Genomic DNA, 27,818 nt, shown 5'->3' on the forward strand with positions numbered 1-27,818 from the left:
AAGAAAACAGAAATCTAAAGACGATAAACACACTAACAGCGAGAGAAAATGAAATACTGATAAGATAGCCAAAAGAATGCTGATCTGGAAAAAAAAAAAGTAGCATGGGACCATAACGATGCGGAGAATCTGATGGGAAAAAGAATCTGTAGGATAAAGTTGGAATGGAATGAAGTGAAAGAATTGCAACAGTGACGGTAAGAACGTAGGAACACCATTGAAAGAGTATCTGCCTTTGTAAACCAAAGAAACTCATTAAAAAAGTAATGAAAGCAGTCAGTTCCGAGAAGCTGTAAATTCTTTGTAGGTGAGAGAAAACAAGGTAGACAGTCCATTCTAACTATAAAGAGCAAAGTGAAGGTTCAGTTGTAGGAACAGTTGATATAGGTAGATGCATAGTAAGAATACCAGTTTTATCACGAACGTATGAATCACACGCATGGCAGGTTTTGAGAAGATAACACTTTCACACTTTGGGTGATTATTGATCTTACATTAAAACTTTTAAGAATGTAAGTTGGCAGGAATTTTCAAGATTGAAGAAAGACTCAACCCTGTAGAAGAAGAACAAGAAGAAGAAGAAGAAGAAGAAGAAAAAGAAAAAGATGATGATGAAGGAGAAAAAAAAGATGATGAAAAAAAAAAAGAAGATGATGACGATGAAAAGAAAAAGACGAAGAAGAAGGAAAAAATACGGATTTCGGTATAGTTTTTGCGTGGTCTATTGAAATGATCATTATGAGAAAGGGCCACAGAACGTTTCTATGGCGGTGGGGTGGGGTTAGGGTACATTTTGTGGCGGGGGTGGGGGTCAGGGGACGTCTTCACTGCCCCCTCCTGATGGGATCAAGTGTCAACGCTGGGTGCGGGAGGGAGGGAAGGGACAGAAGTTGGGTAATAAAAAAGTGGGGCTTATAGGGAGTAGGCTTTTTCCTGTATTCTACGGTTATTTTGTCCTTTTCTTTGTGACGAAAACGACGAAATTGAAACGATTTTTTATTATGATTATTCTTTTTGTTGCAAAATTCCTGTGCTCATTTAGGAATACCAGCCAGGTAAATGAACTAACCACTGGGAAAACAACTTAATCATGATATTACAATTGTATTATAAAGCGCGTTTCTGAGAAAGCCTGCACCGGTGCCGAGCGCTAGACTCTTGTTCTTACGCGTAGACCACAGAACTCTTAGAGTTCTGTGGCGTAGACACGCCCTCATCAGTGGTTCATTGGACAGGTTGTTGGTAGGAAGAGGTTTACGGCTATCCTCCATTGGTCTGCTCACGACTATCCTGTCATCCACTCATCCAGACGGCGGAGCGATGAATGCCCGGCGGGCGGGTGAGCCACGGGGTACCTGAGCCTGCACAACACCAAGCTGACGACGCCACGATCGACCTACCTTACTATTTACTCTGGTATTGTATTTACGCTCCATTGTACACCTTTATGTGCAAGGACCACTCACTCCTCTCCAGGCACAGGCACATGCATGATTGTTTACAGGTTGACGTCACAATCAGTGCACCTGCCCCGTCTCTCTCTCGGGTGTTCCAGCCAGTGCGGCTCTGTCGGGAAGGACTGTATGGGCACGGATCCGACCCCGCGTCATTTGACGTCATTCATGAATATTTATAATTTTGGGAGATTCCTTGGGGGCGGGGCATGCAGCGCACGGAAAACACGGGGACACGTATTCAGTAATTTTTTTTTTACGTCCATTACAATGGGTATCTCCCTAAAACAATAAAGTGTACTGTCGGAATGCCGCGCAGCGCTCTAACATCTTCAGTAAGCCAAAGCCATACTGTTTCTTTGATGCTGGGGTCGCCAAGTGACATGAAGGTTTGTTACTTTTGCCCATGATAACTATTTCGCGCATGCAGACAATTGAATTAATGTGATAAAAATGTGTAAATTAGGCATATGATTATGATGAACATGCATGTAGAAAAAATATTACTTGACTTTTTTTCGGCCTCCAGCCAGCTTTGCCCAAGCTGAACCCGCGCCCAATCCGCGCTTTTAGGGTGATCGAGAGATTAGTACTAACACCTCCGTGGCGATACCGTGTAGAGTGACGGAATTCAATACATATTTTCAACAATATTCCTTCTTTTTATATTCAGATTAGTTGGAAAAGCAAAAAAAAAAAAAAAAGACGGAAAAAACAAAAACAAAACAACAACAACAACATCAACAACAACATCAACCTTCCAAGCCAAGATTCTGGTTATAGGCCCGAATTCTGGTAGTTCGCTGAAATTAATGCGATACATCATAGTGGATATCCACGGGTCAGCATATTTTTTACTTAACTGTGACTACATTTTTTTTTTCTTTTTTTTTTCTCTCTTGTCACTTTTTTATGTTTTATTTTTCAGTGCTTTGTTCAATAAAAACATTAAAAAAAAAGATGCTGGTTATGACATCATAATAAGTCAATCATTGCTAAAGTACTACACTGTAATATGACTAACAAAATACATTTGAATGCACCCTGCCGAAGACCGAGCAAAACTTGCATGTTCCTTAAATCCTTAGGGCCTATAATGTCACCCACAATTAACGGCAGCACAATAAGACAAATCAGCTGGATGTGACAAAATAATTCTACACAATGTTATTTTCTTTTAATTTCTAGTAAGGAAAATAACGTTTCTCGGTTTTTGTTTTTGTTTTTTGTTTTTTTGTGCACTGATGTGTCTAGCTGTTGAATTATTTCAGACGCTGTTTGTATACTGCGGTTCGTGAGTTTATACCGTGCCTATACTTGTACAATGCAGGACTAAAATCAAAAGCATCTATTGGTGAGTGAAGGAACCCAGACTTTTTGTAACTTAAAGGCATGCATACAGATGGAAATGGAGAGGTGAGGGGGCAGGGAACACGAAATTTATAAGGACTCCGAATACACACAAATGTGTAGATTTCCCTCCGTTCAATTCACATCAAATTGCAATGAGCATGTACGTACGTATGTATATGTGTATGTATGCATGTATTATATATATCATACAGGGCCTGCGGAGCGTTTTAAAAAGTGTTGGCCTCTTCTATTTCCGGGTTTCTGTAGCTGACAAGTTAAAAAAAGAAACAAATACAAAACAAAAAGAATAAGAAATAATAAAAGAGATAAAGGTTTTCAGTGCGAAAACGTAGTATAACCTTACCATGCTCACACCTCAAAAGCTCTACCTATTTTTATTTAGTGTCACTTACGTACTTCATGGTTAAAAAAAAAAAAAAAAATGTGTGGGGACTGAAATTGATGACACCATAATTACCTTTGTATGGTGCACCCCCCCCCCCAAAAAAAAAAAAAAAAACAATTGTTGGGGCCCGAGCCCCCATGGCCCCCACCGTTCCGCCGACCATATATGTGTGTATGTATGTATATATACATTATATATATATATGTATGTATATATATATATATATATATATATATATATATATATATGCATTGTGGGACTTTCAACTTTGATACTTATCAGAAAGTGCAGTGCTGGCATACAAAATAGAGGAAACATTATATATATATGATATATATTTTTCATATTCCTTTCTAGTACGGAGAATTTACAGGGTATACTTTACTGCATATTAACTTGATGTTTTCTTCCTTCGTCAGTCAAGTATTTCAGTGGTTCAAATTTGTTGTTATATCAGATCATGTTCAATATAATGAACATTTATTCAATACACGCCTACCACGTTCAGACTGAATTAAGATTTTGTCTGCTCTGACATTACCGAATCTTTTGCCACTGTAAACAGCAAACTTGACAAATTCATTTCAAGTATATAGTCGGTCGCATTTAAAGGTACTAGCCCACATTTGCAAACCCACGAAAATCAAAACTGCATAAAACAGGTCCAATATGACTTCAAGTACAAGTTATAACAGTAACATACCTCACCTGTCGCTCTTTGTCTATACTATTTGATAAAAGAGAGAAAAATCATCGTTTTAAAATCAATTTTCAAACCGGGTCAACCCGACCCAAAATCGAATTACGAGCGCGGGCTATAGCTACGTGCATTGTACATGTAACACGTACGTGGACCGGAGCTAGCGAGCGTTATACGCATGCATACGGATTACGGTGCATTTTCATTTATTTTTATGAAAGTAATGGACTAATTGGAACGAAATTTTGCACAGGTGTTACTGCAATCATACCCAAACTCCATGCTAACTATGAGACCAATTGCTGCAGGTTTACAAATGTGGGCTAATGCCTTTAAGAAAGGACATATAAATCTGCAGATATCGTCGCGTAGAAAATGTACAAACTCAACATATCGGATTTGAATGACGGCGAAATATTTTCTGCTACTTTTCTTCTGTAACAATACATCTCTCGGTCGCACACATCACAGACAGAACTAAAGTACATGTACAACACCCATTGCCATGATTACATACTTTCCTGACATATTTTTTTTTCTCCAAATCGATCTATGATACCTTTAACCATGCAATATGAAATGTTGAATTATTTTCCATTAGATACATACTCCCCCCCCCCCAAAAAAAAAAAGGAAGCAAAAACAAACAAAATACAATAGTGTTCCCCCAACACTCCATCCTCAACACAATAAAAGTTCAGTTACATGCAAACATTCTCATTTTGATTTTTTTTTCTTTTAAACGCAAGCTGTAACACAATGTGTTGCAGTGTAATCGTGATATGAAACGTTTTCAATATCGTCTGCTACTTTTCTCTTTTAAAACACAATTTTTCATCATAGTTTATTTGCATTTAGCAAAAGAAATTTCGATCTTACTAATCCTCATTCGTTAAACAAAATCATGAACAGTGTTGCAAAATCATTCTATTTACTTGTACTACGTGAAAGTATGTTATGAAATGAAACAAAATCTGATAAATTCACAGCAATTACAAGTGCCATGTAACATTTGGTGTAATCCAAACCATGCATTGTTATAATACAGTGTGCATTTTTTTAATTGATATTTGCATCTTAACTGCTATGCAGTAGCCATAATAAATTCTGATTGGCAAGTGGATTTCGGTATTCCATCACTCTCATGAAACAAAAGAATAATGAGTCTGTGTTTCTAAGTAAAAATTAGTGTATTTATTGTGAAATTATAGAGGAGTTATATTTTTGATTGGGCATTATTGGAAAATAGGTCAGAAATAAACTAAAGCCGACCATGCAGTAAACCCTTTGTGAAATACATTGTTAGTGAAAGGTGAATAGCTGTAATAACAGTACATTACACAGTATTACACAAACATAGAAAAGATATTCATGTCAGCTGGTGTGCCGAACAGCAGTATAACAATATAGTTGAACATTGTACATTCGCGTTCAATAATTCATCTTTGCGCTTTGAATGTATTTGTTGTTTAGCACAATATATCGGGTATATCACTTGAAATTATGATAGTACCACACTCTCATGCTTGAAACTTGCAAAGGCATGAAAGAGAAACAAATCAGCTGTTCCACAACATCATTTTGGAAATGGATCTGTGATTCAACCCGCACGGTTATCAACATGTTATATCTTTGTGGCATGCAAAACATGTGAAAACATGAAGAATTTGTATGTATATATCCAATACTACTTTAGTATCCAAAAACAAATTGTCTCGGTAATGGTTGTTAACAACTCATTGGTTATGTCTGTTTTATTTTCATTGAGCTGTGTCTAACACCATTTCATTCATTTAAAGGACCTACCAGATCCGGTGAATATATGATATGTATGCCTACTCAAATGTTGTCCTTCATCTGTTGGTACAACTGCAAAGAAAACATAGCATTCATTTCTCTTCCTGCACGAAAGCAATGGTAGTAGCGATCTTTCTGTTTACTTTTGCCCGGTCTGCTGCCATTCCAACTCGTCTTTGTGATTTCTTCTTGCGCAAAGGTAGATCTCGTGCAGCCTTTACCCTTTTACTCTGGCTCTGGGTGATCTTTCTTTTGAATCTGACACTGTGCACAACAGGGGCAGGGACTAAGCCTTCATCTGTGTTCATCATGTCCTGTAGTGTCATTACGAGTGCTGTTAGATGATCATCTGCATACTGCAGGATTTCTACATTGTCGCACATGTACGACATGTCCTTGATAAGGTCCAGTTTCTCTCTGCATCTGAGAGCAATCCGCTTCGTGGCTGATTTTCGGCCCACCCTTCCTTCCAACGGCTCTAGTGAGCACTGCGAATCGACTGGAGGCACCTCATGATTCACTTCAGGTTCAAGAGTCATCCCAATGTAAGATGTTACTTCCTTGTCGAGGGTGAAAAATGGTGACTCTCTGAACATCTCAGGCAATTGCAACCAATTTGCTCCTTGCCCATGTAGAAGAACGGCAAACATATGCTTACATGGAAGGTGTGACCACGACCAATCCATGCAAGCACAGCTCGGGAGCCCACTCTCGGTCTGCAGGTAGACATCATACATCTTCTTTTTGGAGAAGACCTCACTCTTCACCTGCAATATCATGAGAGTCATTGCACACACAAAATACACATCAGTCTTCATGTTTGTTTGTTTTCTTCAGATTCGTCATTGTTCATGCGTTCATTGCAAATATAGATTATGTTTGAACATTGTTTCTTGGTATTAGTCTCTGAAAACTATACATTCAATGGTATGTGTGCATTTTTCGAGATTAAGAGAAATGATTGAAACAGGTACGATTTGAACATGCCATCTGCTACTTCCTTTGGAACAGTCTACATTTCTCACATGATATAGTATGAAAATGAGCTGGGACCAGCAACACCATGTCACTTGGGACAAGACAATGGAGCGTGCTAATCGGTATAGATGAAAGACAATGAAATAGAAGAAATAGGACCCCAATGTCTTGTGCACGATATAGATAATTATAAACTAAGTGCAAAGAAATGATAGGGAGGATGTCTCTGTAGGTATCTATAAGCAGGTCTACAGTTATACAATTGACTCATTTTCGATTTATAGTTATCGCAGAATTAAAGAAGACATGAATGTTCACGCACACAAAGAACAATGCATAGACATACACCCAAATCATGATAAACATGCCTGATAATGATTGTCTGATATCTTTAGAACATCATCTTTTTCAAGGGTGTTTGCCATCTCCACTTTCTTCATGCAGTGCTTTATAAAGCCAGCTGGTCTGTCCTTCAGGTACTCTGGTATTGCCTCACTGTAACTTCTTCCCAGGCATCCCATTGCGCTCACATTCTCCTTGATGTATCTGTATTATATGAAATGCGATCAAAAGCACAAATGGTACATTATTCTTATTATGAAAACTTCAATGCTAATATTTCCAATTAAACTGAAAATATTGATAGTGAATATTTTCCAGCATAATGAAGGCTTACGCAGTTACTCTCAAATGTTTGCCAAACAAACTGAAAATGGGGCCACTCACATTTGGGCAAAAATACATCTCCACGAAAGAAGCTATGCGATCATTCACTTTCACACTTGAGTCAGCAATTCACGCCGCGAGTATTCAATTCCGTCGGAAGGCGATGGAGCGGCTTTTATACGAGCATCCAAATTTCCATTTTCCCTTCACAAGAACATTTAAAGGGATGGTACAGTATTGATGGAGATGAAAATTGGGCTTTATACCAAGAAAACACAAATAGAACAGTACAGAACATACCATTTTAAGAGGAATTCAAAGTTCATCTTAAATATCTGAAACATCAAAAAACAAAGTATAACAAAACAATCGTAATGTGGGTTCCACACTTTATTAGGATCGCTCTATTTTGGATATCTTTGCCATTTCAAAATCAATTTTCATCAAATAAACGTTGAAATCTTCATGGAATTACATGCTCTTTCATATTTCGTAAGAAGTTTCTCAATATCTCACACACATACAAAAAAAAAAAAATGATAGAAACCTTAAGTTAAGTCTCAACCAAACCTATACAAGCCCTTTAATTACCAATAGAGTTCATCCATTAAAGTTTAGATTGAAAGGTTAGCGGCCAGATTGCCAGCGGCAGAAGATGTTGACGTGATAAATGGCGAGCGCATGTCACACAAAAATGCGTAACATCTACTAATTCACAGAGAGAAACAGAAAAAGAAAAGAAAATCATATATATCGGTGCAGACACATGTTCTGATTGCCAATGAATAAAACCACTAACTGCGCTGAGATCTGCTCTCCTTTATTCATTTGAAGTACCATTTTGCTTAGCATCCTTATAAGTGTCACAATAGTCTATACTTTTCCCAAAAAGAAAACCCATGGCATATTTGGGAAGAACCAAACATCAGCGACATGTCATAACAAAGAAATCAGGTACTGTGTGGTATTCTCATCAAAGGCAATGATGCTGTGTTGCACCCCATGGCAGTGAAAATGAACAGGCTGGAATGTAATTTCACGAATAATTACGCATGTACCTATCCCCCCCCCCCCAAAAAAAAAAGAAAAAAAAAAGAAAAGAAAACCAACAACAACCAAGCAACCAAGGAACCAACCAACAAGCAAACACACCCCCCCCCCCCAAAAAAAAAAAACAACAACAACAAACAAACATGAAAATATAATACACACGACTTTTTAAAGCGTTAACGCTGAAGTAAAACACATAATCATTTACGTACAAATTGTGGGGTGAAACTATAATTGATATCAAGCCTATTCCATTACTCCCAAGAAAAACAGGTTGCGTCTATCGCGATATTGAATGACATCTTCGCGAAGTTGGAAAACTTTATACGGATTTGATTGACAACGTTTCAGATTTGATTGAAGTGATTGCAGATTCAGTTCATCGCAAAATGAATTTGAACGTCAATCGCGTGTTAATGTCCACCCTCACCCCCCCCCCCAGCAATCCCTAAATTTAGTGATATGAAATGCCATTTTCACTGGGACATTAACCGCATAAACTCATAGAACTGCTTCAATACTACACATGCCTTCAAGATTTTGACTGTATGCAGGCACTGCAGTTATTGGAAATTAGATCACTCATGTGTATGAACTGGGATTGCTTGAAGGAGGAAGGTGGGAATAGCAGTACAATTGAGCACCCGTATATGAACAGACTCATGTCCAGAAGTAAATATGTACATATACATTAAAAGATCTTCTTGCAGTAGAATAGGTGCAATGATTACAAATCTTTTCAGTTCGGCTCAGTTTCTCTTTTCATGAATTACAATTAAAGTTGGTTATGTGAAATCCATTCAGATCATCAAACTGAATTTGGTTTTACACTTGTGGTGATTTCTTTTTCATTAGTAAGTTGATATTGTTATACACGTCAAAACATAATCTTCAAGTGATTCCTGAGGTCACTTCAAAATTAGTGAAAATACACATTTTCACTAATAATTCACTCAAATTTCACTTTGAACTTACTCTCTCTCTCTGTTATCTACTTCTTCAATAGTGAACATTTACACTTTTTATTACAGACATTACCTATTAATCGTGGGGTTCCCTAGATAGTATACACTGACCCGTGATTAACAAAAACAAGCAAGCAAAGAAAATCCAAACAAACGAGAAAAAGGTGTAAACAAACGTAATATTCATCTTTTCACAAACAAGAAAAACATATGAATTATTCCTCATACTTTTGCATCATTGCTGGAAGATATTCCGTCAGCAGGCAGTGCAACATGCCACATACGCTTGAATCTTTCCTTTTCTCCAGGAAGGCATACTTGAATACCTTGTTCTGAGCTTCAAGTCCGTTGTTGGTGTTTACTTGGATGCCTTCATTGTTCCTGTAGGCCCACACCCACCGCTGTAAAATTAGTACAAAGAAACAGAAAAAGAAAGGAATGAAAGACAATCAAAGTGTTCGCGTGTACTACTGTAATCCTCTAGTTCTGACTGCATTTTTAATGGTAAACCATCTTTGCTCATTTTTTTTTTTTTTTTTTTTTTTTGCATGGATATAATTCATCTCACAAATACTGGTGAATTACCATCTAACATCCAATATTTGTGATGTAATTGTTTTCCATATTTAACACGTTTCCCTTGGTCATCTTTGCACATTTCCCGACGTTTGCATGTTTCCAGGCGAAACCTGCATGCATTTCCCAGCATTTGCACATTCCAAGCTCCAAAGATCCTCCCCCACCTTCATCCACCACGAAAGAAAACTGGCGAAAGATGCTGACTCATCATGGCTCGCCTAGAGTGTCAGAAAATGGGAGGGCTGTGGAGCCGGGAAATGTGCAAACGCCGGGTAATGTGCAAACACCGGGAGATGTGCAAACGTCTCGCCGGGAATTGTGCAAACGCCGGGAAATGTACAAACGTCTTGCCGGGAAATGTGCAAACGTCTTGCCGGCAAATGTGCACACGCCGGGAAATGTGCAAATATCTCGCCAGGAAATGTGCAAATTTCATCGATGGGAGAAGTTCAAACACGACGCCGGGAAATGTAAAAAAGTTCAGTTTTGCGGGGAAATGTGCAAATGTAGTCGGGAATGGGCAAATCATTTACTCTAGCAATACTGTATATAAAAGATGATCGACAAACTCCATGTCAACATTGCGCATGAACCTCCACCATTAATACTTTCTTAATAAGATCCTTGACAGATTTTTCAACAAAATTGGCAGGTAGCACCATTATGGCAATGGGCCATACCTCAATTTATTTAGACTACCCATCCTCCCACCCCCCCCCCCCCCCCACGAAAAATGGGTTGGGGGGGGGGGACCTCAAAGTCCCTGCACTTCTTCCCAGAAATTCTTCTTATATTCTATAACCAAATAAGATAGAGCTTGGTTGGTACTATAAAGACATTGATGACAGTAGTTCAAGTTTAATGACAAATCCAAAGATGCAGAGCACGAGTCCATGTGGGGGGGGGGGGGGGTGGGGGCTTCAACTCCCCTCCCTAACCCGTGAAGCCTCCATTCGGGGAGGTGAAGCTTAAGATTCCTAGATCTCTGGGATTTTTAATCTTCTTCTGTCGAACCAAAAACGATAGAACTACGTTAATGCTATGCAGTGTTACTGAAAGTTCAGGTGTGATAATGGCGGATCCAGGGGTGCCCTGATAGGGAGGTGGGGTGTGAGGCGGAGGAGGGAGGGGGTTTTCCACATTGTTCTTTAAAAATCTCTACGGATTTTCAATTACACTGTACTTTGATGTTGAGTTGTTAAAATTATCCCCTCCCTCCCCACCCCCACCCCTCCCCGCCGAAGAGGAGGGGAGTTGGGGGTGGGTGAGTTGAAGCCTCACAGTTCCTGAACTCTTAATTTTTATATTTATCTACTGTAGATTTGAAAAAGAACAAATTTAGTGCTATGAAGACCTTAAGGACTGAAATCTCATGTTTGATTATGGCGGGTGCAGCTAGGGATGCTCTGATAGGGGATTGGTCGGGTGAAGGGATGAGGGACATTTTCCAAATTTTCTCCCTCTTCTTGAAAAAATCTTTGACAAATTTTCACCTTCCCAACCCCAAAGGTGGGAGGAGTTTCAGCCCACCCCCATCTCATCCCCTCAGTAGGGACCGAGACAAGAGGGTGTGGTCGTCTGGGTGAAATTCAGAATTTCAGGTATTTCTTGAAAACCCCACGCACGACAAAAGGAATACATAATCAAATTTGAAGAAATTTTCTGTAAAACTAACATGAACAGAAATCAATTTTATCACAAATTGGGAAGGTTGATCTCCTTTGATGTTTACGTGCAATAGCTGATTGGTCTTCAGTAAACAGCCTCTCAATCAATGAAAAAAAAAATGAATTACTACATGTATGTTCACGTTTCAGGACAAGAAGTTTGCTTCCTCCGATAACTTTCAATGAGTTTATTCTTCGTCCTATTACATGTGCACGCAAGTTAGGCATGTTAGGGGTTCTTTTTAATGATCAACTGCATTTGACCGATCATATTAACAGTATATGTTGTACAACATCATTTGGACTACAAAGAATTGCTTCAATTATACGTTATCTTGATGAAATTGCGACTAAACGGCTTATACATGCTTTTGTAATGAGTAGAATTGATAATTGTTGTGGATTGTTATATGGTTTGTCAGATTCAATGTTAGGTAGACTGCATCGAATTAAGAATTAAGCTGCAAGATTGGTTACCCGAACTCACACATGTGACTCTATTTCTTCAACATTACACATGTTGCACTGGTTGCCAGTCAAAGATAGGTTGGTTTGCAAGTTACTTGTAATTTCACATAAATGTCAACATCAGTTAGCTCCACATTACTTGCAACAGCTCCTCCAAGAATATCAACCTGTCAGACAACTTCGCTCAAGCACCAAACAATATTCAAAACCGGTTAATGTATCAACTAAGTCATACGGTCAACGACCGTCAACTATCATTTGAATATTATTATAATAATCAACTCCCCAATGATATCAGAGAATGTTCATTATTACATCAGTTCAAGTCTTTATTGAAGTCTCATTTGTTTGTAAAGTAACTTCTATTGTTTTGTAAATTGTTGAATGATGTGTTTAAGTTGATATATATATATATGTAATTTCCTTCTTTTGTATCTGTGTGTTCTTACATACGAGTCTAACCCCCCAAACCCAAAATTGTCTCAAGGGGGCGACCAATGTTGTACAGAGGCGGATTGTCTGGTCTGTTAGCTTCTCTCTGTACTGGTCGGGGGTTAGGTAATCACATAGACACCAATCATAATAAAATTTACAATACCAAAATTTAAAAGGCACCTAACATTTCTCCACAGGAGTAAGGACAAAATATGAACAGGAGTACAGTTTATATATTTAACTCTAATGCTTCTAACAGCATATTTATTCACCGGCCTTCCCGTAGGCCTGAAATAATGAATTGCTCACAAACAATTTCCTTTTTACAACTCATGACACATTTTTGCAAATATCTACGGAACGACATTTTGTCACACTTGCAACACTAATCAATAATACATAATATAACTGAACCTCTCTCTCGCACTCATCTCTTTAATACTCATTAACAGGAGACTCTTTACGACCATTTTACTCTACGGGAGGGGAAGGGGCTTGGTTATTTGGGAAAATGAAATTAGTAGGGGTATGGCCACTTAGCTCGACGTCTTTTTGGTAGACGCATGAAGATCTCCTCCGCATGTCGATGTCGTCATCGCCGATGAGCTGGGGTGTCCAGTCGGAAATCTGCATCTACCACAAACCTGTAAACCGGTTCATCACCAAGGGCGTGGGGAGTCCAGCATCAACACAGTCGCTGTCACTTTACTTTGCCCATGGACCTACAACAATAAGTCCATGCTTTGCCTCAGTCGGATGGAACGCTCCAACCATCATGACCATGACGCCAACCAAACAGTTGTCGCTCGAGTTCATTACACTCTGGCTTTGGGTGAGCCGAATTAAATCATGTGAACAGTCCGATTAACATCATCGGAATGACGCTCACAGTTCTATGTCAGCGAGGTACACAGTGTCAGTGCAGGTTAATAATTAATTTGGAGAGGACATGATGGGCGAAGGAAGGGGGTTTCCAACTCAATTTAGTGGTCTCCAACCAAAAATCTGCTCCTGTCTCCTCAAGCTTCAAACAACTCTCAAAGTTCCAAAATACTCTGCAGCTCTTAATTGCTTCTCTACATAATGTGTAGGAGCTCGATCGAATTTTGCTTGCCACTTCTCTCCTCTCAGCTCAGTCATTCACCAAGTTTGACACTCACCAACTTTTTTTAAACAACTCTCAAACATGCTCTTTTATACCTAATTAACTATTCACATTTTCTTTTCCTACCATTATTTCATTGGTTAAATTTGATCTTTGGGAGTGTCTCCACAAAATAATAACATCCCATTGGTGAAATGTCCCATTAGCTCCTACCATTATTTCCTATGCAAAATCTGCTGTAGTGTTTCCTGTCAATTTCCTCATAATTATAATTAACGATATCAAACAAGGGGCAGGAGACAAAGAGCCAGTGTCCACATTGCTCACCAATGGTCTCTAATTTGTTTGACTACTTCTTAACACCGGAATCATTGCACATGAAAATTAGGGGGTGAAGCGCCTCCTCACAACAGTTACGTTCAGTTATTTGGGGTGGGGCTGTGGTGCTGAGGATTATGGACCTGTTATGGGGGAGTTAATTGCTAAACTCATAAACTGCCGTAAATCACTCTTCTCTTGGGAAGGGGAATTGACCACGAGAAAACAAAGGAAGTCTGGCAGGAAGCAAAACAAAGGATTTCACCAGGACCTCACTGACTGCATAAACTCAAAGAAGGGGCTGTATAGGGCTGTGTACTTTTGCGTCACCGGGACATTTTGTGTGCTAGTAGCCACTGGGCTACATGCATAATCTGTCTTTTCTCATTTCTAAAAGACTCAGAGACTTGAATGTAATTTGCGCTCTAGAAAAATGTTTTATAATTATTATTATTTGATGAAATTTCATGTCTGCTATAATCGTCACGTGGTGGCTGCCCTCGTCTTAGCCCCCGCTCTGAGGAAAGGGAACAAATTGAACTTGTTGCCGTTTCGAACAAAGTGGGATTCTATTACCCTAGCGATGCTACCACGTTTGGTGAAAATTCCTCAAAGATTTATAAAACAGATGCAGAAAATGTGGAAAATCCCCCTTCTTCCTCTAATTTCCCCCTCCCCCGGATTCACCATAATCAAACGTGAAATTTCAGTCACTAACGTCTTCATTAAGCACTAACTTAACTCTATCTTTTCCGGTTTGACAGAAGTAGACAAAATCCAGAGTTTAGGGATCATATCACCGTAAACATGCTTTCTGCCAAGTTTGGTGATAATCTGTAGTGAGATTTATGAAGATGCTGAAAATGTGGACAATCCCTCTCCTCTGCGTCACCCCCCCCCCCCCCCCCCCCCAATTCAGGGCACTCCTCGATCCACTATAATCAAAGATGAAATTTCAGTCATTAATCTCTTCAAAGCACTAACTTTGCTCTATCTTTTTTCGGTTCGGCAGAAGAAGAGGGGAAAAATCCATAGTTCAGGGCCTTCGAGACTTCAACCCATCCTCCTCCATCGGTGATGGTGTGTGTGAGTGGGGGGGGGGGGGGGACTCATTTTAAGAAATTACGACCATATCACTGTTAAGATGCTATCTGCCAAATCTGGTGAAAATTCGTTGTGAGGTTTACAAGAAATGTTGAAAATGTTAAGATAAAGGACAAATGGTCGCTATAGACAGGTGGTGGCTGAGACATGGGATAAAGGTAGTAATGATTCATCCACATGTTTGATTGAGAGTATCTGTCCCATCTGTACTTAATATAGGTGAAATGAACATTTGCACATTGACCGGCGTCACGTTTACACATTTCCCGTTGATGAAATTTAGAGATTTGCACATTTCCCGGCAAGACGTTTGCACATTCCCGGGCGTTTGCACATTTCCCGGTATTTGCACATTTCCCGGCTCCACAAGGGTCTATCAACGCCAATATTGTGCTGTTCATCTATATGAAAAACATAATTGCTCTTTTTTTATCTTTCAATTTTTTTCTTATTAAAGAACATCAAACAAAATTACAGAGATCAAAAACATGATTACAATTGCTCTTCATGAACGCGGTTATGCATGCTTGCTTAGATTTTATTGCTTTTGTTTTTCCTATAATAAAAACAATGTTTAAGTTACAGAATGATACTCACCCTACTTTGTGGGATCCATTGCTTGGAAAACCAGGTCTGCAACCTTTTGTTATCCATCCAGATCTGCGATGTCTTCAGGGATTCCAGGGCCCTTTCATAGTCTGCAGGTGTCACAGCATGCGCACATTTACGCAACATAGAAAGCAAATTCTCTTTGCAGGCTGCTGGAACACAATTACATGACTTCGCCACCCAGCGGACCCAACTCTGTTCTCGGTGGAAGTCACACAAAAAGACATGACACCCTGAAGATTGAAACACATAGTAACAATAATATTTTTCACTTATTGACATTAGACCTGCATCTGAAAAATCTTGCTGTTGCTGAATGTAAGGATATACGTTAGCACATCGCACATTCACTTGTTGATCGTTTCTTCGTATGTATTTAATTTTCAGGCAGACGGACTTTGCGGTTAGGAGATGACAACGAAAAAACGAGTCGTTACAGTTTGTGCTGTAGGGCCAACAACAATGTCTATTTTTACAACTATTTCAACTAGTCATATTGAGTACTGAATCATGTGATATTAAAGGGAGTGCCTAGTAACTGGTCAGTGGGAATCACTGGGAAGGCTGGGGGATGATTGTTCGAATCTTTGTTGGATTCATTTTAGAGTACATTATGTCTATGTGATAATTAATTGCTTCAGAATGGTCTCATATTCTAGTAATGTGCACTTCAGTGGTTCCAGGCTAGCATGCCTGTACACTGACGGGACATTAAACTGCTTATTACTTCAACACGCGACCGTTCTGAAGCAAATTATTTTCACACAACAATACATTATATGATATACTCTTTAACGAATCCTTCAAGAATTCGAACAATCATCCCCAAGCATTCCCACTGATAAATGCTGATCAGTTACTCGCCATCTCCTTTAACAAAGCACGATGTATACGTGGGAAAATGCAAATCACACGTTTTTTACAGCATAACGATAGTATCAAATAACTTCTCTCTTCTCATAGAGTACACTGATAAACGAATGATATTTGGAAAACTAAAATATGATAGCACAAACAATAACCATTGTATTATATTATATTTGCATTAAATATTCAAAACGTTTCGCAACGTCGCGTCGGACGTTACGAGGATTTGAAATTTCGGTGTTTTTTTTTTTTTTCATGTGAAAACGTTGCATATGTCATATACATCATGCCTGAAGGCAAAACAATGACCCTCATCATTTCACAAAACTATGTACAGACACATTCATTTGATATCGACACCCTGACATACCTCCCAAGAGGCCTTGATCAAGAGGAAATAGATTACTAAGTCTGGTGAGATGAAATTCCCATATAGGCCTATCACAAAAATATATGCTATAATGTCCTTGATGTGCATTGCTGCAGTTTCTTGATGAGACAGAAAAGGTACGCATGATTTCTTTTTTTTTTTCTTTTCTCAACTAGACATTATTGCCTATTGTATGCATACCTTAAAGAAAAAAAATGATTACAAAATTATATGCTATATACATGCAATTATCATACAAAAGCGTTTGCAATTGAACATTACACGCCCTGAAACAGATTACGGTAAAAGATGTTTTGTATATAAAGGTGCTTCTGTATGGAATGATGTAGTTCGACATATTTCTTCTGATATTTCCCTTGATACATTCCAAAAACAACTACATGAATATATAAAATAATTATGAATATACGATGCGTAACCGGATGGAGTTTAAACCATTTTTTTTCACTCATCAATTCACAGTCAAAATATCTCAGCAATACCGATTCTCTTCTGTATTTGAAATTCAGTGTCACATGCCCTTATTTTTTGTTTTGTTATTATGTCGTAATCTAAGGCCCTGTAGATATTTTTTTCCTTTTTCTTCTTTTGTGTCTGAAACACGCTATCATGGTGCTTATACCTTGTTTCTTGTTCTATATCCTTGTCGTACTGTATGTATACTGTTTGCATTTTTAACCTGTATGTGTGGACCCCTCTGAAAACCAGCCTTTGGCTGACGAGGGTGTTGCACCCCATGAATGGAAAATAAAAATTGAATTGAATTGATTGAATGATATGGCTAATAGATTCTGTTGATTTGATCTTGAATGTATCGATTGATCTAGGCTTTTTGTTTTTAATTGTCTCTTTAGTCGTCTCTTTACTTCTATTTCTGTTCCCCCCTTTCCACTTCCATATTTTTTTTTTTTCATCCCGCAAATGTGTAGTTAAATTTTCACCTAATTTTTTTCTCCTGTGAGGTGCCCAAATTGTACAAGCATATAGTCTTTGGAGTGGGTACCTCCACTTTTTGCAGGATGTAAAAATATGTTAGTATGAAAAATGCCTCATTTTGAAATGACATACTGACAAACGTTTCCCTTTGCTGTCCATGTATCATTCGTTCAAACGCATGTCGAATTTATAATTTTGTGCATTCTGTTGAAAGAATTGAAAATAAAACCTTTGAATTGAATTAAATGGATGAGTGAAAATGGTAACTCTGGAGTGCAACTAGTTTCAGGGAGCTTAACAGCAAATGAATGATCCTGTATACCATCATAGTCATTAAAACATATGAAACATACGGTCATGGGCAATGGATTAAAACATGTGCTTATGTAATAGAACATCAGCACCATTGTGCTGATTTGCTTCCTTGAAATTGCTCTAAGATTATAAGTATGCTGGTATAGCGACAATGCGCAATCCCCTTCGCGTCTTTCGCGAAATGAATTACCGCTTCATGACGTTGGAACAAACCTCTCGTCGACCAATCTTAGTGACTACTTTTTAGATTTGATTTACATGAACACAAGTTCGACTGACTGAAAATGTATGTGAATGACAAAAGAACCGGTTATGGATAAAACCCTCGAAGTGAATAGACGCAGTATTAACTTTGCATGACGACCTCACGAAAGAGACCGTAATATCCTACATCTTAAATCAGAGTTAACTTCTAACATGACTGGAACGTTCCATAACGGATTTATACATTTTCCGCAACGACGTTATCTACATTATCTACTCTACCTGGAAAGGTCTCTTCAATTGCTCGTATCTCCCGTTCCGAGAAATCTGTCATGAAATATCTCGGAGTCCAAGGCCTTTCGTCTTCCAGCATCCACTGCTGAATAGTTCGGAGTCCCTCCTGAATGGCTGCAACTGTCTCGAACTGGACGACGAATTGTCCTGCGACGCTATATCCAAAGTTTGTTTTCACAGCCAAGAAGAACATGGGAAGCTCGTATCTCGTTGTCTTATATGTGGCATCCAAAAGGCAAAGGGTATTGCCGTATCTAACATTAAGAAAATATAAATTTTGAATTCAAATTGGCTATCATGAAACTCAATATGCATGGTTACTTTGGATTCTATGTATTTTTTATTTTGTTCAAAATGAAGTTTCAAAAACAAGATGAAAATACAAATCTGAAGTTGATATACTACTTACGGTAGAAAAAACGTGGCTATCATAAATCCAGCATGTGGAATTAACTTTGGCTACATTGACCCAAAAATGATTGACGCTTTCAGTAATGTATTAGGCATTAATGTGTTTGCCTTCTTTTATGTACTAGGAAATTAAGTGCATTGTACGATTTGAAAGTCCTATGAAATTACTATGATTAAGGAGATGTTAATTACGACAACTTTGCGATGTTTTGTGCTGTTAGGAGTAATGGGATACGGGCATAGGAATAAACACGTTTTCACACTATAGCTTTGTATGAAATTAATAATAAATTTCAAGAAAAAGAAAGCTATATACAAAATCAAGAAGTAAAAAAAAAAAAATACGAATTAGGGTAATTATTAATCATCCCCACCTCCTCCCTTAAGATAGGGGGAAAAATACCCCCGGCTCCAAACTTATAGTTAGTGACAACGTTGTACTAAAGATTAGTGTTATAAGGTTTAGGCTATAAGGGCTTGAGGTTGGGTAAAGTTTAGGATTAGGTTCAGGATTCTAAGACTAGGGTTAGGGTTTTTTGAAGGATCTTGGGTAATTCTCCAAGGTATAATTGACCTAGAAAAAAAAAGAGATAGAGAGAGAGAGAAGAACAAAACATAGAAATATGTCCTGCATGTGCAGTGATTTAAGTTTTGAATCCCTAAGCATGAAAATCTTCATCAATATTATTGTTAACGACATTATTTATAACAGCATCCATCAAGGGACTGAAGAATATAGTAACGGGTACATGTATGAAGAAACACGTTGTTGCGATAGAGAAGAAACGAAATTTATTGCAGTAGGGACTGTATACTTTTGAATAAATATCAACAAGGAAGGACATAGTTGCAGAGTGGTGATTTCCCATCACTCAACAATAGTGTAAGTATCTAAACAGGATCTGTACATGCAGATATTAAATAACCTTTGGAGAAGGTGTCTTTGATACTCGGTTTGGTGGCAGAAGAAGAATGTTGCTTTCTCTTCTTTCTTTGGTATTGGAAGGACTTCATCTTCGTCATTCATGTCGTCAGCATTCAATGACTGCTCAACATCTGTAATGCAGAATATAGATATTACAAAATGAGAAGATAGGTGTACTTTAAATGCAAATCAAATTACAGACAATGACTAAATGGAAACTACAAATTTATGCAATGCAGAAGTACTTCCTTTGCAAGCCCACCAAACACCAATATCATATTTAAGTCCTCCCATTACATTGAATATGAATAATACATGCACCAGAAACGTTAAACATAAGGTCTGTATTCAAAAATGGCGTGCTGCAGGAATTGCGTCATCTTGAAACTTGCACTGTGGTTGAAAAGTTATAAATAAGTAATTACTTGGTGACGGTCAATAACACTCTCGTTCAAAGGGCATCCCTCACATCTTTTTTATACCAATGTAAACATTTTGGAATTTACCACAATTTGTTTTGTTTTTGTTTTTGTTCGTGATTGCTAGTTTGTTTACTTGTTTGTTTGTTTGTTTGTTTGTTTGTTTGTTTGTTTGTTTGTTTGTTTGTTTGTTTGGTTGGTTGGTTGGTTTGTTCTTTCTTCTTCTTTTTTTTTTGGAGGGGGGGGGGGGTGTAAATTAGGCACCTTGTGCAGTTGTTTCCGCTGTCGGTTCAGATGTTGCAAGCACAAGCTTGTACTTATCCCTTGGATTCTGTGTCCTCCACTCCTCGACTTGTTTTTGTAGGTTTTCTTGATCCAGTTTGGCATATCTAGTCAATTGAATGAATGAATGAATGAATGAATGAATGAATGAATGAATGAATGAATGAATGAATGAATGAATGAATGCACGCATGCATGCATGCATATACGGATCAATCAAATAATCAACCAATCGATCAATCCATACGTAAGTACATACATTGTATACATTCATACCTACTTACATACATACATACATACATAACTGATTTACCCAAAATCTTAATAAAATTGTTTTTTACACTCAGGTCAGTTTTCTCCTTAGCCTAGGACAAGAGCTTAGTACGGGATTTATTGGCGAGTGTAAAAAGCTGAAAAAATTGATACGGACTAACGATAGTCCTGGGTCAGAGAAAGTAAGGGGTTAAGAAACAAAAGTGTAAAAAGGGCTTTGGAGTGTGTTTTGACCATAGAGCTGTATTGAACATGGAAGCACACATCACAAGTGTGTGTAAATCATCATACCATATGATATATAATCTTAGACGTATTAGGACATATTTTGATGAGAACAGTATGAAAATGATCGTGCAAGCATGCATTGTCAGTAAATTGGATTATTCTAACGTGTTATTATATGGACTCCCTGATTCTCAAGTTGGGCGCCCGCAGCGATTCCAAAACTCCTGCGCAATGCTTATCTGTAACAAACCCAGGTTTTCAAGGATTACTTCTCTTCTGAAAGACTTACACTGGCTTCCGATTCGTTAACGAGTATTGTTTAAGATTTTATTGATTGTATATAGATCACTCATCGGTCAAGCCCCCAGGTACATATCCGAATCATTAGTATTCAAATCTTGTAGACACACTCACAATTTGCGCAGTTCTAAGGACACTCTACTTTTACAAATTCCAACATGAAAAACAAAAGTAACACTGGGAGACAGAGCATTTGCCTGTGCAGCTCCCAAACTCTGGAATGATCTTCCATTAGAAGTCCGGAAATGCCCAACCGTAGCTGTCTTTAAATCACGGCTCCAAACACATCTTTTCATTTAATTGTTCATTATTATCAAGCACATCAGAAGCTTTTGCAGCGCAGAAGAATATATGTTTATAGGTTTTGCGCTTCATAAATTGATATATTATAAAAAAAAGGAGTAATGTCTGACTTTATAGGTGGAGAGCAAGGAACCTCTCTCCACATTCCTACCATCAGGCAGATCCGGGTCACTACGATAAAATAAGCAGAGAAGGGAATCAGCCAGTTAGTGTGTGTGTATAGATGTATGTTTACGTTTGTGTGTGCATTTATGAGTGCCATTTCATATCTCCTTTGCTATGTCAGGAAATATTTCCGCGCACACACGCCCTTTAAAATATATGCTGTCACATCCGCCTTTGTTCTTGTGTTCGCACAGGCGTGACGTCCCTTTTGTTAAAACGCAAGCAATTGCTTGTGGAGGGCAAGCAGAATAAAATATATTTGTTAAAACGTCCCTTTTGTTAAAACGCAAGCAATTGCTTGTGGAGGGCAAGCAGAATAAAATATATGCTGTCACATCCGCCTTTGTTCTTGTGTTCGCACAGGCGTGACGTCCCTTTTGTTAAAACGCAAGCAATTGCTTGTGGAGGGCAAGCAGAAGGTACAAGCACAAGCAAAAGGTTTATAGATTTAAGCAATTGCTTGAGTTAGACCTTTTGCTTGACGAACTTGTGCTTTTGCTTAAAGCAATTGCTTGTTTCATGCATTGTGCCCATACACGTGGCTTGTTTACTTCTACTTATAGGAGTGCTTGCTCACGACTTCGGTGGTCATGTGTCTCTTGGACAAAATTCTGGAAAGTAACATTCCACCTGTACACTAGTTTCAAGCTACTAACATTCACATTGGATAATGCTCGAAGAAGCGATAATGATTATAGAATGCGAGTGTGCACCAGTTTCGTCACTCTTTAAAATCGTGAAAGTGGATGGAATTCCATCATCAAAAAAAAAAAAAAAAAAAAAAAAAAAAATCACGCCTCCGGAGACACCTGAAGGTGGAGGCTAAGATGTAATTATTCAAGCAATACGTTATTATTATCAGTCTTATTTATTATATATCATTATTCCGCGTAAACATTCACACTGAATAAGACAATCGCCTCATTCCTTATCATGTATTATAATGTTGAAGAACTTCGAAAGAAACATGTACTTTCATGTGCTGGAACCACATAAGACGAGTATAGAAAAAAAAATGTAATAATCACTGGAAACATGTGTACACAATAAAAACAATAATGAAAGTTTCTGCAAAGCAATGTACATGACCATTACAACATTAAATGTTCTTGACATGAAATATTAACATTTGACAAATCTGTTACTCAATAAGCTGAAAATTATAAACTTACCTGATAATTCCAAGTGAATATCATGTAAGCTGCCCAAGTTATTATAAGGCTGATAGTGTCAGATATAACATTATTATGTATCTTTCAAAGTATTGAACTTATCAAGTACATGTCAAGAAGAATGCATATTTTTTCAAAACATCAGCAGTTGTTGCTTTGCTGGGTGCAGTTTATGTGCTGTAAGAAAATTCTAGCTTATTCCTGCGAAACCTATAACAAAAAGTCCCCATGTTTGCGATAAGATAATCAAAAATCTTATTTCGGGTATTAAAAAAAAAAAATGATATAGCTCTGATTTATTACACCTGCCCTTTGCGAACTACGTAATAATGATGGCATACTGCTAAGCACAGATGAAGAGCTGATAAATCAGTTTGCATCATAAGTTATGACAGCATACCTCAACTTCATACGGGCCGCGTAGATGTGGTTTCTAATAACCCGGTCAGTTGGATAGTATGCTGTGTCTGAAGAAACTGGACGTGACTTTGGGTTTGGGAAAAGCACCGTTTCCACATACACCTTTAGGTGCCGCCTGGCCTCACTAACAGTGGTCACACCATGGCCAACTAGTTCTTCTAGTTTGTTCTTGACGCTCACATTAATAGTGTTGAAAAATCCAGTTAGCTATATAAACGGGAGAGCATAAGAATAAGTAGGTGAATGGTACTAAAGAGAATGTGCCAGCAATGTTAATTTTCAGAGAAAATAACACTGCAATAATAGCAATTCTGCGTTATATGCATTACAATACGTCACTAGTGTTCAGTTTTAAATATATAAAAATTTCCATTTTTTTTTTTAAGCTGCATACACCTGCTTTACACTTTCTCTGTATAAGTGTTCTGTAGACACTTTTTCCACATTTATAATTTTTGGGAATTACCTTGATGATCATTTACAAGCTATTTAAGTATTTCAAGTAAAATTGTTTCAACATGATGTTACCATGGAAACGCGTAATCGGTTACTAAAGTGTGCATTATTTAACCTGCTCAAAATGACATAGAGATGAGAACTTACCAATTTCCTTCTGAACCATTAGCAACAAATAGAATTAGCCAACGCACTCATTTTACCTTTGCCCGTCAATTTTACAATGGAAGTCAGTGATCATTAATTGCTTCATAAGATTTTTTTTTTTTTTTGTACAAAAAAGATGTGATTATAGCGTTTACACAGGTCTAATTCAAGAGAAAGTGTCTTGAAAAGAAAAACACAATTATCTTATTTGTCAAGTTTGGAAGAACATTGCTCTAAAAGTCAGAGATAAGTTGTAACGCGATATTTGTCATTATTTCCATGATTTTTGTTTCCTTTACAACGACAACGAAATGCTAACAATCCCCAAAAGGTCTCTTCTACCTTTTCTATGATTGCGTTTGCATTTGCAAAACTTAATCGCCTTTGAGTGAGTAGTTGCATCAAAACAATTTGTCACTTTTCCAAGACAGACCGATTAATCGATGATCGTTATTATCATGGTATTCACACGCTGTATGGGCCGGAGTATAATGAAAAGTATGGTTTACCGTCCCCGTTGGATGCGTGCCCGCGTGTTTTTCATCAGACGGCAGAGTCATGTAGATCCTGCGCTCTGTCATCACCGCCGTGCCAGTTGCAACGGCATGGCGCAGGGCCCAGCTTGCATCATCTTTCGCTCTTTTGCTGGCTGATGTAGCCTGAGATGGGGTAGTATAGATAAAATCTACAGCTCCACGTAGACCTAAAGATCTTTGGAATTTATTGCTCTTCTTGAGCAGGTAAACCAATATTCTCCCAAATAGAAAACTACAGTATAATATGATCATCGATTGAATGAACACATTAATGTCACTTATTATTTCCGATATGTATCTGCAATTCCATTACAACAACGCTTGCTTAAAAGGGTTAGTGTATCTCATGTGTAGAGTCTACACATATATATTCTTGTTAATTATAAGCCTTCTCGAACAGTTGCTAATTTACACTTTCTGTTGTATGGTCAATTCCAAAGGCATCCATTGTGTTCATTGACCTTAAAAATAAAATTTTATACATTTACATCTGCCACATTGGCTAATGGGAAGCCGAGATTCATAATGTCATCTTTCTATAATAATGTATGTTCTAATTTGCATATTATCATAACTATGGAATGAAAGCTGCATTCTGTGTGTATATTATGTAGTATATATATATATATATATATATATATATAATACATGTGATGTATTTATGAATATGTGATTATTGCACACGTCTGATTTTTCCGTTAGTAAATATGACTTATTTTTGGCTTTTGATAAACCCATCCCTGCCCGATTTCCTCATCACCCCCCCCCCCCCTCCCTGGACTTGTTGCCCCTAGGAATAAAGAGGGATTTTATTATCGTTCGGATGCAAATTTCCCCGTTTGGCCAGAAAATTTGTTATTGCTTTTTTTTTAAGTCATGCTGATAATGTGACGTTTCAACCTCATTCTTATTCTCCTCATCCCCTTACATAATCTTCAGTCATAAATGATTTCTTGTCACTGTATAGCTGTATCTGTTTCCATTGCACATGAGGAGATAAAAAAATATCAAGTGTTGGGTCTTTCAGGAGTTCTGACTTACTATCCCAACTAGTTCCCTTAGGCAGCAGGTGGGAGGGCTCAAGTAAACAAAAGGAGAAGTCACCATACAGTGTACATGTTCTCTTCAAAGTTTAGTGAAAATCTTTCTTGGGGTTAACAAAAACAAAAAGAACAAATTACAATGGTAAGAATTCATGATAATTTTTTTATACAACTGTTTTATCCATCGCCAACGTAATACTGTAGAAGTATGTGTTTCGTACTTTTCTCGTCAGTGTTTGTACATTTCCAGTTGAAATTCAAAGTTATTAAATCTTCAGGCGAAACGTTTTCACATTTCTTGTTGAAACAACTTTCAAGATTGTACATTTTCCCAGCGAGACATTGGTACATTTCCTGGAGTTTGTACAAATCCCGGCTCCACATGGACCCGTGAATGAATCCTCCACGACACGTGGAGGGTCCGTCTGTATTCATTCATCGAAAAAAAAAAAAAAAAACCAAGGGTGCTAACTGGGTGTAGTGGTCTCTCTATCCACCAACTTAAATTAGAAAAAAAAAAGAAGAAAGGAATACGAAAAACTGGCGAATGAAACCCACCCATTGTGCTTCGCCCCCGATACCAGGAAAAGGAGTCAACCAGGCACATTGTGTCATATATCTGTGTTTTAAAAAGCGAAACAAGATAAATCAAATCATATATGATAGCTTCCATTTTTTGTGATAATGAAATGACCCTACTATCAAACAAACAAGTAACATTGCACATTGCGTACCTGAAAATGGGGGAATCTGATGACTTCCTTCATGAAAACACGGGCTGGGCACCCTTTTTTCTTTGATCCTTGGATTACTCGCCGTCTCTTCCGCAGTATGGGATGATCAGTCTGTATACATTTTTTTTTTTATGTAAATGAAAAAAAAATGCATTAAGTAACTGTACTATCACATGGCAAACAGCTTGCAGAGGGACGTGTATGAAAAAGGGGAAAGATATGACTACTCCGTTAGTGTTATATTATTTTTTGTTTTATTTGAGTAAAACGTGACGAATGATTCGAAAGAGGAGAAACATAAAGAACAAGACCGAAGTTGATTAACTGAAATAAACTTCACTGAGAACAAAAAGTGTCATCAATACATTCTGTGGCTGACATCATACCTATAGTCAACAGTTTACTAAATTCCTTGTTTTGATAATCCTCAAGTATCTTGAAGAGCAATATGTGCATATCAATACTCAGTGACATATCTTAACCTCAAAGACTATGAGATTTTTAAATATATACGGAAATGAGGTTGGGGCTTCCCCGCCTCCCTGTTTCTCTTCCCCCCCCCCCCCCCCAACAAGATCCTAGATGTCGATTGTCCGATTGCAACCACATTGGGACACATGATAGCTCATTATGTCTTTAACCTTCAAAAATGCATTGTCAATTTTATGTTACTATCTTTCATATCCAAATAATTCTTGAAAATAATTATGCGATTACGTCCGATTGCAACCACGTTAGGACACATGATAGCTCATTATGTTTTAAACCTTCATAAATGCATTGTCAATTCTATGTTACTGCCTTTCATATCCAAATTATTCTTAAAAATGCATGAGATTTGCATTTTGCAAGGGTTTTCGGTGTTTTTTTTTCTTTTTAGTTATGTGTCCTTGTCTAAAGTCATCGGTTCAGAAGGTGGCGACTGTCAAATTGTATTATTTTACGTTTGAATTATGATATCACAGCCATGTGAACTATTGATTAATGCATATGCACATTACATATTCAATGCGCGTAGGCGCATTATCTTTTCATTACATGTATTGACTTTTAATTCCAGATGTCGTCATTGAATGATCAGAAAGAAACTGGAATTAAAGATAAGTTACATACTTACATGACTTACTTAAATTTAGCAAAATTAGGTAGGCTATATGTGCAAGAATTTTCATTTAAGGCATCATTCTCTTACAACTGTCTTATGTAGTTCTATATATTTTAAAGTACGGTATTTCATTGTAATAAGTATTATAATCTGTAATTGTATTCACTAATGACATTGATTGAATAGAAGTCAATGAAAATAAAGTCTGAAAACAAATGTAGTATGTCACATTTATTTC

The 27,818-nt window shown here is 37.7% G+C and overlaps 1 protein-coding gene across 1 annotated transcript; it reads right to left on the reverse strand.

Annotated features, from left to right (window-relative positions):
• Positions 1–5,406: 5,406 nt before the first annotated feature.
• LOC140227008 (uncharacterized) lies at positions 5,407–24,805 on the reverse strand. Its single transcript, XM_072307440.1, has 9 exons — positions 24,672–24,805; positions 23,540–23,766; positions 20,681–20,805; positions 19,999–20,128; positions 18,650–18,915; positions 15,643–15,887; positions 9,598–9,770; positions 7,057–7,234; positions 5,407–6,477 (listed from the first exon to the last, which is right to left on the reverse strand). Exons 1-9 carry the CDS (start codon positions 24,741–24,743, stop codon positions 5,803–5,805), a joined length of 2,091 nt encoding a protein of 696 aa, XP_072163541.1. The 5' UTR covers positions 24,744–24,805; the 3' UTR covers positions 5,407–5,802.
• Between the last annotated feature and the right edge of the window lie 3,013 nt (positions 24,806–27,818).

This window comes from Diadema setosum, chromosome 4, assembly GCF_964275005.1.
Source record: "Diadema setosum chromosome 4, eeDiaSeto1, whole genome shotgun sequence".
Taxonomy (NCBI): Eukaryota; Metazoa; Echinodermata; class Echinoidea; order Diadematoida; family Diadematidae; genus Diadema; species Diadema setosum.

Coding starts and splice junctions, on each gene's coding strand:
- LOC140227008 (XM_072307440.1), bottom strand. CDS start 24,743: ATGACAGAGCGCAGGATCTACATGACTCTGCCGTCTGATGAAAAACAC. Junction 18,916..19,998: donor CAAAGACACCTTCTCCAAAG/GTTATTTAATAT, acceptor TCTTAATGTTAG/ATACGGCAATACCCTTTGCC. Junction 7,235..9,597: donor CTTCCAGCAATGATGCAAAA/GTATGAGGAATA, acceptor CATATAATACAG/ATACATCAAGGAGAATGTGA.